Source organism: Pleurodeles waltl, chromosome 4_2 (assembly GCF_031143425.1).
Source record: "Pleurodeles waltl isolate 20211129_DDA chromosome 4_2, aPleWal1.hap1.20221129, whole genome shotgun sequence".
NCBI lineage: Eukaryota > Metazoa > Chordata > Amphibia > Caudata > Salamandridae > Pleurodeles > Pleurodeles waltl.
The window spans coordinates 931,114,920-931,129,947 of NC_090443.1; the positions used below are offsets into that span (position 1 = coordinate 931,114,920).

Genomic DNA, 15,028 nt, shown 5'->3' on the forward strand with positions numbered 1-15,028 from the left:
ATTTTCCCCCAGAAAAATAGCTGTAACTATGTAAGGAGAAGTAATCCCATAAAACTAACACAGAATTACAGAAATTATTCACATTACCCTGGCGTAATAAAAGTTCTGCCCAGGTTTCGGGCAAAGACTGCTCATGTGCCAAGGCTCAGTTGCAGTCTTTCTCACAGTATTTCTGAATATGTGTAATGATACACAATAGTACGTTTCGTATAGACAATCAATTCAAGCATCATGACAGAACAGAAAGCTTTCACAATGTGAATTCATTAGTACACAACCATTTCATGTTATTCTACAAGGGAGCTGGGAATACAAAAAACAATTTGTGACAACTAGGTTAGTACAATATCTCTCTCTCTCTCTCTCTCTCTCTCTCTATCTCTCTCTCATCAGCTGTAGTGTTTATCTTCTCCACTGCCCCCTCTGATCTTTTACATCTAGTAGAGAAAGAGAGAGAGAAAGAGAGACAGAGAGATTGTATTTTTGAGAATATATGTGTGTGTGTGTGTGAGACACAGCAGAATGAAAACAGCTTGGGAGGAGATGAGGTCTAGTGGCTATATTTCTAGCTCTAAAACTACAGAAGAAGCATTACACACACCTCTACTTCAACAGAGGAGAAGGGTGGTCCCAATTCTCTGGGAACTCCACTCCACAGACCCTTCCATTCACCAGGTCAGTATCCCACCATCATTACAATTGAGGGCTGCAGTCTGTCAGCATCCAAAAACAATACTGTCAATAAAACTGAAGATGGCACGTCTACTGTTAGTGAAAGAGTCAGAATTCTGAGCGGTATTTCAACATATATTGAGATGGGACTCCATCACGTTATTATGTCAATGGCTGAGAGATTTGAGATCCGATCCAGCCTTCATTACCTGGCCAAAATTTTCAATCTGCAACAATCGGCCTTATTTCCTTGTGAGCAGATGTCTTGTCTGTCAAATATGCAAGTGCTTACAAATTGGGTATGTCCAGCATATAAGGCTATAATTACCTATCATTTACCAAAATACTTTTTTGTATATCCTATGTTATGAGGTTTGCTATGTTTAAGTGTTATATATGCACATCAGATCAATACATGTCTGCTAGTCAGTTGCCATAGGAGACAGGAGATGTATGATGTAGATTGGAGTAGTGCAGCAACTGACCAATCCAGTCACTGGAAGAAGCAATGCTTCAAGGCCCATATTTATACTTTTTTTGCGCCGCATTTGCTTCACTTTTTGACGCAAAAGCGGTGCAAACTTACAAAATACAATTGTATTTTGTAAGTTAGCGCCGCTTTTGCGTCAAAAAATGACGCAAATGCGGCACAAAAAAAGTATAAATATGGGCCCAAGTACTACAAGATGCCATCAAACACACTATACATTTTAGTCCTAAAATAAGCAGTGATTAAAGTTACAAAGAAAATGATTGCTACCAGCATGACTTTGGTTGATTCAGCCATCAATTTCACATAAGGTTTTAAAACATCATAGTGAAATCCTGGAGTTAGTAGCCTACGATGCTGGAACCACTTCTGTCCAGATAGCACCAATAATCCTTTGCCTGTGGAACAGGAAAAAGCACAAGTCAACAAGCACAATTACTTTCACTACATAAGAATCCTCATTTTACACAAAAGGTGTCCGTTACATAAATCTATGGATGGTTGATAAACTGCAGACAAGGTGATAACTGAATCAATGCTAAAAAATAAATACTGCAGCTGATACAGTTTTTCCTTATAGTGAAATGAACTGAATACATGTTTAATATCATTTTCACAGGTCAATTACATTTTTTGAATCAATACAAAATTGAACTCTTCCCAAAAGAATTGAAACTTTCATCTAGTTTATTACTCATAAAAAAACATTTATTTAAAAGGATTGCAGAGCCACGGAGATGGTCATATACCTAGAAGGAACTTAATATATTTCATATAGATTATTATGTTTGCATTGCAGAAAAAGTTAATGCATAGTTTTGAGGGGACAGCTGGCACATATACATAAATACAAATATATTGTAAATATGTGTGTGCCAATAGTACAGGTGTGTTGCTTATTACATCTCACCATATGTGTTTTGTTCTGGCCCTCAACCCCTTACTTTGTGCTAGCCAGGTGGTGCCACTGAGAAACTGAGGTTTTATTTTCAGAGGGTTAGTTGTGCGGGGCTGCGTGAAGCAGTAACACAGATTCAAATGGTTTAAAAAACCTCAGAGCCACTGTTTTTATAAATGAAATGTAGGCAACCTTTTCAGTTTTAACAGGTTTGAACTATTCATTCATTAGAATGTATTCACCAAAGAAGAAGAGTACTGAAGCAGGGCTTCAGTGTTTCATTCTGGAGACTTCCACAGAGAACACCTGCACCCAGCGCTTATCAGGGTGTACTGCTGATGTGCATGGAGTGAGGGATCATGTGCGTGGTATTTACTTTTATAACAGCGTTGTCTGTGGGCTCCTGCAGTCCTCCACTCAGATCATGGAGATGCTCTGAAAGCAGGTAATATTAGGCTGAGGCTGGAATGTTCTGCAAAACATCCTGGGCCTGATTTTCAGAGCAATTTTATAATCGCAAAGTTCATATTGTAGCCTTGGAATCCACAAAATGGCATTTTTAAATGTACAAAGCCCAACCTGCGTTACAGAATTGCAATTTAGGTACGCCATTAAATACCAAATCGGTATTTGTAAATGGAAGGGGTGTGTGAAGGGAGTCCCTTCCAAATACCGAGTCCTTCAGTTATGTATCTATGGGCCAGATGTACCAAAGGATTTTACCCATTCTGTGTCTATGGGAAAAAGCTTTCGTACATATGGCCCTATGTTTTGCAACCTAAATCCAATTGCAAAAGATTAATATTTTTCCACCAAGTCAAAGAATATTGTAACCATTCGTAAAGGGGGACCCCTTTTCCTCTCTCAATTTGGACACAAATATTTTTTAGAAGCATGCAGTGGTCCCTCGGATCACTGCTTACTATTAAAAAAAAGTTGGACATTTTTTCTTTTCTTTTCTTTTTTTTTTTAAAAACGCAGCCTGTTTTTCCTTTTAGAAAAACGGGCTGCATTTAGAAAAAAATGCTTTATCTAAAAGCAGTCGCAGACATGGTGGTGACTTGAATTTGCATATAGATCCAATAAAAAGTAAAAGCAAAAGAAATAAAAACATCCATCCCAAATACAAAAGACCACCTAACGAGGACACAAAACATGGAAGAATACACAAGCGCACCAGAGGGACACAGCGCATTAGTGACACTAGTTCACACAGAGACATCCCCTGGGTTGTGTTAAAATGCTAAAATGTTCAGAATTGGAATTAGGAAACTCGGTTGCTCAGATGTAGAGCAATTGCTGGAATTTTCAGTTTTTAAAGATTTCATGGCCGGGTGTCCTCTAATAGTAAGCAGGATGGAGTTTGGCAGAGTGCTATCAGTAATGCATTATTTGAGGATCCATTTCTTTCTGTGTATCCGGAGTTCAAGCAGAAGTGTCTCTGAGCTGTATAGTTTCCATTACCCAATTGAGATAGCCAGTTTATTTGTCAGATCATTTGGGGTGTTGGAGTGAAACATTGTATGGGTGATGATGACAAGTTTTAAGTTGCGTGTGTTGTCTTGGGCAATTGTTGTAGTGTTTGGTCGTAAATAAACAGGGCACTTCTCTAAGAGATGATCACATAGAAAGCTGCGAATTTCCATTGATGATTCAGGGAATTAACTGATATCCAGCCTGCCACAAGATTCTTCCAACCGAGGGCCAAATTCACGTTTGTGGTTTTCTGATTTTTATGTGCTGGGATTGTACCATTAGTATTTAGAAAGAGTTGTTCAACTGCATTCAAACAAATCAGCTTGCTTCTGACTTTTAAACCGTGTGACCCTCAATGTGGGCGAGAAAGGTGTGGCCTCTCCTTGATCCATTTCATATTGGTATTACTGAGATGTATATTTTGCTTCTCTCTAAAGCACATTAGTGGTAGGTCAGCAAGGAAGAATCCTCCTAAGCCAGATGCAGGGACTTGAGAATTATCAAATATGTTTAGACAGTGGCGGGCCACTACAGGGCACTGGATTGATAACTAGGGAAAGAATGGTTTCAGTCTAGCTATGCAGTGCGGTTGAGCTCCTACAAGGTTTAACAGTCTGGTGCCTTCAGTGTAAGAGCGGTTCCTAAAAAATCCTGGGCTTGGGGGCACGGTCTGTTCTCAGTGGAAGATGGCCGCTCTTCAGAGCGAGCTCTCTGGGTTGACGCTTCCTGATTAAGCCAAATAACTACGTCAAGAGGGAGATTAAAGGCTTTTCTTTCGCCATTTGTTATGATGGTTTCCAGCCGCAGTCAGAAATGAGTCCAAGAGACCCGGTAGGATGAACGTATTTATTCTTCCACGACCGCAATGTTCAAACAAGTAGGTTCTTTACAAAGAAATAGCCCCGGCTGCACACAGACCTGCCACCTCTTCTCCTGTCGTCTCCGTCTCAACCGCTCCCGAATCTTCCCCTACATTCATTCCACAACATTCACTCTAAACATTCTCCCGTTCACCGGCTAGCGCTAATCATGTACGAGCCTAATACATATAATCAAGATTGCATCTACAATACACCACCATTGACTCTCACTTAAGTGCACTGATTCAGGAAATATGTGTTTCTACAGTTTCTGATAAACACCCTTCAATTCTTTTCTCTTGATATGTGTGAGCGTTCCTTCATCGTACCTGACTTTTCGCTCAAACACACTCCTTTCAAAATGTCTCAGGCGGTGTACTGTAAACTGCCAAGGCGATGACAACAAAAAGAAGAGAGACGCTATTGACTTGCTCTTTTCATGTTGTTTTTTGCTTTGACACTCAGACTACAATTATCTACTTGATGGGCTCTCCGGGAACTGCATAAAGTATTTTTGTTTTTGCAGTTTTATATGGTGTGAAATCAACCCAAAGGTACTGGTGCGCCTTACATGAGCTCCAGTTACATTAGACAAGGACACATTCATTTTTTATTTTTTTAGGTGCACTTAGATTAATTGATTTGCCCAGAATCACAGGATGTTGAGCTGATGTGGAGATTCGAACTGGTTCCCCAGTTCCAAAGTCAGCAGCTCTGCCACATCCTCTCCCTTGCATGAGATGACCGGACCTGATGGCAGTAAAGTGCTCCAGCTTAGATCTGCATTTAGTCCAGCAAGACACATAGCCAACCATTAATACTGCAAAATCCTCCCACGGAAATCAATGGTGTTAAGGACTAAAAATGAGTAATTTACAGATGCCAAGACAATGGGTTTCTCTTGTTAGCCAATTTTCTTTTGAACAAGAACTGGAAGTCTCAACAACAGTTGTTCAACTACTGAGCACCTTCGATATGTCTATGCCTGGTAAATTTGATGACTGCAGAAATTCTTCAGAAATTATTTATTCCAAGAAACAATTGTATAGGTTATTGTTATGAATTTAGTGCATCACTCTCAAGTAACTTCCTTTGAAAACAAATCTCCAATAAAGGGGATAAGAAGACAGGAATCCCTTTAACAGGAAATTGTGGGAAAAGACTGGTATTCGTTATTTTCCCACACTTAGGATGCACTTGCATATTTTATACAAAATAGGTGCCAGCTCATATCCATGGTGCCTAAGAGGTATTCATAGGTTCTGGAAGACTGGACATATAGGTATTGGTCCTGCATCTCACTAAATTTTTAGCCTAGTATACGCTTTTCCCGGATGTCGTTCAGATAGAGGAAGTCTTTCTAATGCTCAGATTAAGCAAATCTTTATCACAATGCTTTTGCTAGGTCCGTTATTCCAACAAACCGGAAATCTTCTGGGTCTCCAGCATTTGAAGACTGAACTACAAAATTACCATAGTCGGGAATAATGAAGGAATATATACAGAAGATAGATGTATAGTTCCCAAATCTAGGGCCTGATTTAGATCTTGGCAGAGGGGAATACTCTGTCACAAACATGGCGGATATCCCATCGGCTGTATTAGGATCGCATTATATCCTATGGAAATTATAATATGGCATACGGGATATCGGTCACATTCATGATGGATTATTCTATCTGCCAAGATCCAAATCAGGCCCTTAGTAAAATGTGGTACCTCCAGGATTTGCTATCCAAGAGCTTAGAGGAAATTATGTATCACTGATTTTTATTTGTTTTTTTTCTTTTGTTGTGAATCTTTTTGACTAAATTTCTATTTTCCAGAAGAAATAAAATAAAAAAGGTGTAACAAGAAAATTAAAAATCAAGTTAATTCTGTTCATATTTACAAAACACTTGATGATGTTTGATTTAGTACTACAAAATACTGTTAGGTTTTCTCAGTTACTCAAAACAATGTTTACAGCTATTGTGATTTGAGTCACCATGTTAGGAAATGTGGAACTGGGTGCCATAGAGTCTTTGAGCCTTTTGTGAGGCCCATTCCCTGCTCATAGCTTGAGAAGCATTCATGAGGTTACTGAAGCACTATATAAATAACACACTAACTATGAGGATATTAACTGTCAGAAAATGTTTGGTGCTCTACACCAGCCATTACTGTACATGTAAAAAAACTGCTTGTAAATAGTTCTAAACTGCCCCCGTGTCAAGAAAGATTTTCAGTGAGTACTGGTTTTTCATCCAAAAGCACTAAGCATGCTGGAACTTGGAGGCCCATACACATAATGGGCAATTTAAAGTTGCAAGTTCGGATTTGCTTTTTGTTTGCTGTGAACCCCCAGTGCTGGCTGAATGTCACCTTTCAGGACAGTTGCCAGCTAAGCTAACTTATAATGTTATTATGACTCAATGTAGCAATTATGACCGGGAACAGGCACTTCCTGCTTTTTAATGTTACATAAAGCTCTGACAGGTTTCATTTAGATGTTAAGGAAATGTGGAAATACAAACCGATCCATGGAATTAAGCTGGAGTAGATGACATTATCCTTTGGGTCTGTAAAAATAAACAGAAAAAAATATTAGGAATTTTACATAATTGTCTTGCTGAAGATAAGGTGGGGGTTGCAATCCTATGCTGCTTCTGTAATGGGAGTCTGGGGCTAGAGCATACAGGGGAGGAGGTGACCTTTAGGTGCACCAAGATAAGGCAATCTTTACTGGGGCTCTTCTATGATTCCCTCATCATCACCCGCTTACAGTGCCTCTCATCTCTCCATAGCCCCTCTTGCACATGTATTTCATTTGTTTTGTAGCGCCCACCAGCGTAGGGTGTTGGAGCACTTTAGATCACACACACGTACATAGACAATGAAACGTGTGTAAATCAGTGTATAGAAAATGTAACATAAAACAAAGGGGAATACACGGTGTAGGAGCCACTTGTCATCCATACTGACAGGCATTTTTTAAGAGTGACTGGTCTGGGGAAGCTTAGACTCAGAATTCAGAATGTAACACAGTGGTTAAGGTTGACTTTCCTAATAAGACTTTATTTCTACCCAAACTCTTTTTAGCAAAATTAGGATAATCAAAGACTGGGAAAAAAACATAACTTTCTAACCTGTACCATGTAGTTTGCATGCAGCTCTTTGACAGATTATCATTGTAACTTTTGAACTGCACAGTAACAAAAGGATCTCTGTGACAAAAGCAGTATCCCACAGAGCATTGCGCATAAAATACTGTTCAGTAATCTCCATAGTGCACATTCTTTGCAGCAGTCATAATAACCCTCTGCTTAGATGAGTCAAAACTACCACTAGGCAAAATTCTGATCTCTCTCCAGCCACCAGAGTTACCTTGGCTCTTTTTAGGTTACCTGAAAACTGTTGAGTACCAAGGAACTCTGTAGTGCTCTTCAAACTGCTGCACTGCTACAAAACCTGCCACTAGTAACAAAAGCAGACCCGCCACCCTTCCAGCCTCCCGGGAAAAAGCCCAATGTCCGGTACGGCCAGTCCGGCCTTGGTCATCACCAGAAAAAATGCTTAAAGAATTACAAGTGAGAGGGGCATGGCACAAGTAGTGCTCTTCTGCTGAAAGAGTGCTTGTATTGACTCCGCCCACCTAACAAGCCCCCACATCAAAGAGTAGTGATGTGTGGTGGCAAGCTAGAGCCCTCTATGATGCTTTGATCCCATTCTCTACCACGTTTCTCTCTTCTCCATACTGCAGTAGTCAGCAGCATTATGGTTGGCTGGGAACTGCCTGCTAGAACAGGCCGTTCCTTTTGTCTTTTAATGGCTCTTCAGCATTCGCTGAACCAGAACTGTAGGGACTACATGACATGAGGCATTGTGTCCTGCACTGCTTCACTTACTTGCTGATGTCACCGCCTGCTAAAGTGTGTGTACGCTGGCATTTTTTTTAGTTTTATACAGCACAAACGTGGCACTAGATTACGTTACACATTTATTTACTTTAAAAGCACGAGGAGATTAGGTGAGTTTCCCAGAATTACAGGATGTTGAGCCGAGGTCAGGAATTAAACAAAAGTAAGCAGCTCCAAACGATAAGGCCACATCTCTTTTCCATAAGAGAATGAGCATAGGTGTTTTTTATCATTCTCTCTTAATGCTGCCATTGAGCGTCACAGAAGTGGCATCCAGGGCCCAGCACATTCAAGGGAAGGTGTCAGAGCAGCAGCATCCTATGAGTGTACTGTGTTAGTACATGTGTGCTGTGTCACTGTCTTCTGATGTCTGCCTATGTGAGGATCACACACTGTTGTGCCTCACGTGTGTTCTTGTTGCCTGCATGAGTAATTGAATAATTATTTGGGGTGAACACACTTCAAGGAATAATCACAAACCTTGTCAGGGTGAACCCTTTATGTCACTAAATTAACCTAAACTCAACTCTCTGGTAGTGATGGCACAGACAAGACAGGCTCGACTTAGGGCAAGGTGTAAATGTATTTATGCAGTACTAAAATAGTAATAAAGTCAAAATGCAAGCCAATAAAAATACCAAACCAAAACATTTCCAAAGTATTACAGATTGTGATATTTTATTTTGAATGTTGTAATAATTAATGAATGTAAATAAAAAAGTTGAAAGTTTTTTGTATTACTTCTTTGATGTATAAGTAAACTCTGTGTAAAACAGAAACAGAAGATACTCCCTCCAAATCACAGAACCTCCATATGGGACATTCTTTGCTGGTTTTATTTTGGGATGCATCATCTGATCAAATGCAGGAAGCAAATTTGTTGTCTAGAAACTTATGCTTCAGCAAAAGAGCTTCAAATCAATTTAAAAACACGCAAACACAGTCTTGAACCAAAGCGGAGATGGGAGGTGGGGGTGTGTAGGGGAAAGGAAGCAAAGAAATCGAGCAACTCCAGAACAGTGCATGGGTCAATAGTTAAAAGTCACATGAAGAGAGGGTGACTTGATGTGGATGGATAAAATGATGAAGGAGTACTGCGCAGGGGCGGCTCCTCCGTGAGAGCGGAGGAGCGCTTCCCCGCTAAAAAAATGCAAGCAGAGCTGAAAAATAAAAAGGTAAAAGTTTATTTATTACCATTATATTTTTCAGTGTCAGGACAGGGTGAGACAATAGCTGCTGACTGGCAGCAGCAGGGAGCTCTTCACTTTAGTTTAAAGTGTGCATGACCCTTTGGCTAGTCGTCTTGTGACAGCCAGCCTAACATGCGCACTTTAAACTTCTCTAACACAGCTGTCTTAAGACAACTGTGTTAGAGAAAGCACAGTCCTCCAGGGCTCTTGTGAGCACTGAGAGAGGCTGCTTTCTCCAACTCTGACACTGCTGTCATGCTGTCTAACAGCATGGGACCAACGCCAGGATTGGTTAGTGTAGTTTCCTGTTTCTGCATTCGAGGAGAGGATAGGAGAGTAGAGGAGTACGTCATGAGGACAGCGTGAAAGTAAGAGCCTTTTATTTAAATAAATATATTATTGTACCCACCCCTGCGCCCCACCACTGTAAATGCAAGCCAGCTGCCTCTGCTACTGTGTGATTAATGGTATGAGATGGTATGCAGCATGGCTAGGTTTAAGGGTAGTGGGTCGGAAGGTTTACAACTTGTATTAGTGAGGTGGAGTATCTTGTTATTGTTTTGAAATTATGATTTTGTATTGCAGACCTGTCCTAGTTAAGTTGGCTTTTCTGCCAAGAAATGGGTCTGTGGTCATTTGCACTGTTTCATCCGAAATGGGTGACGGTGGCCCAAAAAGGGCCAGGGCTCATGTGTGGCGATGCCATTGTATTTGAGGGCGCTATATCAAGAGGTTGAGTGACATTTCCTGTCCCATTGAATGCCTAATATTCCTGGTCATTATTAAAATGGATGATTTTATTATCCAGGGGCACATCTAAAGTCAGAAAAGTATGCAGACAATGCATAATCAATGCCCTTCTCGAGACAGGGCCTTCAGATGCAGAAAGACCACCACTGAGCTGCTAAAACAAGGCCCAGGCGCTACTTAGCTGTCACGTTTTCAGTTTGCTTATGTGTGACATTTCTATGATTTCAGTGGACTTAGGAGTAATAGTCTACAACCAAATGTGAGATACTCTGAGTGACCCTTATCTTTTACTGTGTGCATTACACTCAATGACTTGCATAGTTAATGTGCTTTCCCAGCTGCAGAATGCGACGTCGTAGCACTATAAATAGACAAGTCACTCTTTCGTAGCACTATAAATAGACAAGTCACTCTTTCCTACTGTGCCAACCAGGATTCAGTTCTGTTTCTCTCTGCTTGAACACAGACAGACTTCTGTAGAAAGACTGCATTAACTAACCGAGGTTTCACAATGTAACAGAGTGTATTTACAGATTACTTGAACTTGCATTTATCTTTCATTTAAGGTTTTAAGGTGGGTGCAATTGTGGTAGGTACCTAAATGTTGAAAGACCAATAAAAATACAGACAGAATAATTTTGTCCTTTTTAACCACGTATTTATCCTACGCATACCACGCTCTGACACTGCCCCCATTGCTGCTGGACTCACCTTGGTCAACCTCAAGTGAGTGGCAGGAAAGGTTGAGGCTGAGTCAGTAGGGAATGTCTTGAGACTGGGACAGTGTGTGTTGGGGGGGAGCACCAGGACACATAGGGGGTTATTCTAACTTTGGAGGAGTGTTAATCCGTCCCAAAAGTGACGGTAAAGTGACGGATATACCACCAGCCGTATTACGAGTTCCATAGGATATAATGGACTCGTAATACGGCTGGTGGTAAATCCGTCACTTTTCCGTCACTTTTGGGACGGATTAACACCTCCTCCAAAGTTAGAATAACCCCCATAGTGTTTGTGTGCTGCCCTTGAGGGCCTTGCTACACTTCAGGCTGTTGCCTAGTTTTACTGCCAGGCAAGGGTGAAATCACGGTCACACTGCAGTGCCCGCTGCATGAAGGATGGTTTGTGACAGTTGAAGGTAGACTAGCAAACTTTTTTTAAAGCTTGCACTCGGGCAGGGGGGAAGATGAGGCCTAACATCCTGCCCGCAGTATGCCCTCTACACATGTGGATCATGGGGCTGCGGGCTGCTAAGGGGGTCCTGGGCTTCAGGACTTTGAACACACTGTGAGAGGGGCCTACCTGTCATGTTGTGTGCCCTAGGCCCTTATATTTACTAAAGGACTACACATACATGTAGATATACTACGTACAGCTGGCCACGAGCATATGCACTCAGGTTCATTTATTAGCAGGGTCACTATACCGGTGATGCCTGTGTTGGATAGGTGTTGGGTGGGTGTGAAGTCTAGCCCTTGGGGAGTGGCTGGCAAACTAATATGTGCAGAAGGGCACGCCTGTGTCCTTCAGAACACTACATTCCTCCCAAATTTTTATAAAAATATAAACAAGCCCAAACTGTAAGAACAAAACAAAAACGCACAAGACACCAACTAAGTCTCGCAGCCTCGAGAGGCAGTCTGCAAGATTGGAGTGGACAGGCGCAGCTTGGAGCACCCGGGCATGTCTGCGTGAACCCATGGTTTAACCAGATACTGCTTGGCACGAGCACTAGGCAGATGGAGTCTGGATTCTTCAACAGCCAGTTTGTGGGATCCATGTCCATTCTCATACTGTTGGTCAGTCTTGCGGTGATGCGGGTGATGTCAAACAGTTCAAACTTGGTGCATCAGGAGCGTTGATGGATTGAGCTTCTCCCGTCTTGGACTACTCTCTGGTCCTGTCATGTCCTGTCTGTATGACAGGGTGTCTTCTTGCATGCCCGGCAGACATTCTGTGGATGGCGGTGGAGGTAGACTCACTTTGATGGATCTGCTCTGTGACCTCTTCTATTCCTTTCTTCTCTTGGACAAGGCATTCAGGGTGCAAGGATCGCTGTGGAAGACAAGAGTCTCCTCCCATTTGCAGGGGTGGCCAATTGCCACTCGGGATATGCGACTCTCCTCATGCAGGTGGTAGGTCTCAGTCTGTAGGAAGTGGGGGGAGGACACTCCCTGAACCGTCTCTGGCCCACTGCGGGGCAGTGTTAGTGCAGTTAGGGTGAACACAATCTTGTTCCTGTGTTCAGGCCACACGTGACCTCTTTTCCTGGATCTCCTTAGTGCCCCACTCCATGGATGGCAGGTAACCTCCTTTCCGCCTCCTCTTCGCTCGAGGGCACATCGCTTGCACCTCAAGGCTATGCCGGGTTGGTCCTTGGCAAGGTTGGTCGATCCATGTGACACTGTCATAGATAGGCCAATGGTGGCCATTCTGTGTGGGGATTTTGGGCCGTTTTCTGGCTGAGGCCACAAGCTGGTTTTGCCACTGTCCCACATGCAGTGCCTAGTTGTGCTAATCTCCCCTCCTGTCTGCCTGGGTATGGGGTTGATGTCTATCTTAAGGTTTCTTTTTTTCTCACTTGGCTTGCTGGCCCTCTTTCCAGGTGTGCAGAGCCGACAGTGTTCTAGGCCGTCTAATTATACTAATAGTTTCTGCAGGGCTGTCCCAGTATTAGGAGTGGCAGAACCTGACATTCGGTGTGTGCATTGCTTCATTGTCTTTCTTTATGTAACAGTGGCCTCTTGTGGCATTATTTCAGCCTCACCAGCCCTCAAGGATGCAGTGTATCCCTCCTTAATGGAGGGTCCGTCGTTCTTTCTGCTGTTGTGTTTCTTTTTTAAATAACTTTTCCCGCTTGTGGCCCACCTGCTCTTTAGCCTCTGTGTTTTTGGTTGTGCTGATCCCTCGGAGACTGAATAAAGACTACCAGTTGGGCCCGATATCTCCCTGTCCGCACTGTGCTGGATGCAGTCTTTACAAATGTCCAGGGAGGCGCTTCAGGCTTCTACAGATGTCACTGGTTTAACTTTCGCTGTCGATCTGGGCTGCAGCGTGAAGAGAAGTGTCCCCTTTCGCTGGTGGTGCTGACAGGTAGTCAGGTTTTCTTGCTCTCCCTGCGACCGTCTCCTCTGCAGCATGGGAGACAGGGGGCTGTTCAGTGTGTGGGAGACGTGGCGGTGATTAAGGGTTCATTCTTCGTGTGTGGCGTTCTCCCAGTTGCGGCGCTCTTCGTGCCCATGAAGGGCTGCGGCTGTATGTGTGGTTAAGACGGGGCAGCGGTTGTGGGGAATAGGCAGCTGCAGCTCCTCGACTTTCCCTTCGTTATTCTATTCATGCAGGCTCTCAACCAAGAGCGGTCTCTTGCCAGGGGGTTGCAGGGCGGGCCCTGTAAATCCCTGCTTTGCTAGGCGGCGCGGTGACATGCTTTGTCAAAGCATTTGCCCAGGTCAGGCCTCGGCAGTGTGCTTGACACTGGTGTCCTTGTCAGTCACGCGTGCTCAGTAAAAACAGGCTCCGGGGACATTCAGTGCAGGGGCGCCCTCGGGCCCTGGTGGTGAACTTTTCACTTGCGGGCGTTGTCTTCATCTGCATGCAGCCTGCACGCCTCTCGCTGGGTCACCGCGCTTCTTCGATTCTGGTGATGCCTGTAGGGGCTATTCTTGGGGTTTCTTCGACTGCTGTACAGGTATGTGCAGTCATTGCCCACGCGGGAGCCGCTTTTTCGCTGCCTCGACTTTCCGCCGCTGCACCGGCAGGCTGCTGGCACGGCGAGGGGTTAGAGGCGAGGAGCCTCCATTCTCTCCTCCTTCAAGCCAAGGAAAAGATGCACCCTCGTCTTGGGGTGGCGTGCCCACTTCTCCAGGCAGGTTGCAGCGACAACGCTCTGATGTCCTCTTCGAGCACGGAGGAAAACTGCACAGTGCCACAGGATGGAGTCAGACCCCTTGTTGCCAATGTCATATTGTGGGCGCTAGGCCCCTAAAGCGGACTAAAGCGTGACACGGACACACAGGTATACTGTGTAGAACTGGCCACGAGCACGCAGGGGTGTAGGAGACACTACATTTATGAGGGGGACTTTTTATTGACCCTAAAGAAGGTGTCTGTTTTCTAAGAGCTGCAAACTTCATTAAAAGTATTCAGTTGCATAGTTCGGAAGTGCAATGCTGTCATTCTCCACAATAAGCCCTCCGTCTTTTGAAAGACAAAGCTGTAATCACTCTTTGAATTTTAATGTGACCGATTAAACATATCATGCTGAAAGGAAGTCCCCATCTCTCTATTACCTTTGATTAAACCTTGACTTACAACAGTTGCTGCTCTTTAAGAGTTGGTTGTAAAAAGTCTTAGTAAATTGGAATTTAAGAATATCTTAGGCTATGGGACACCAGTAAGTATCTGTTGGACATGGCCCTCTATGCAGGGTCACTTCCAAACTTTTTGCCTTTGTCCCTCCTGTTTTCCGAACTTATTTTTGGTGGCTTTTAGGACACTGTGCACTTTACCACTGCTAACCAATGGGAAAATGCTTGTGCTCTCTTCTTTACACATGGTAAAATTGATTTACACCCAATCTGCACATTTTATTTACTTATAAATCCCTAGTAAAGCGGTACTATATGTCCCCAGGGACTGTAAATTAAATGCCATTAGTGGGCCTGCAGCAGTTATTGTGCCACCCACTTAGGTATCCCTTTCAAGCATGTCTCATGCCAGCCACTGCAGCCTATAGTGTAGTTTTAAACTGACATTTCAACCTGGCAGAATAAGACTTTTGCCAGGTCTAATCC

At 43.2% G+C, this 15,028-nt stretch overlaps 1 protein-coding gene across 1 annotated transcript in view; it reads right to left on the minus strand.

The window, feature by feature from the left end:
- The window catches only part of LOC138293487 (cytochrome P450 4B1-like), a 229,601-nt gene that overhangs the window by 151,269 nt on the left and 63,304 nt on the right, over positions 1-15,028 (minus strand). The window contains exons 3-4 of the mRNA XM_069232725.1: positions 6,913-6,957; positions 1,433-1,560 (exon numbers count right to left, since the gene is read on the minus strand). Coding sequence (XP_069088826.1) covers positions 1,433-1,560; positions 6,913-6,957 — 173 coding nt within the window. The remainder of the gene's footprint in view (positions 1-1,432; positions 1,561-6,912; positions 6,958-15,028) is intronic.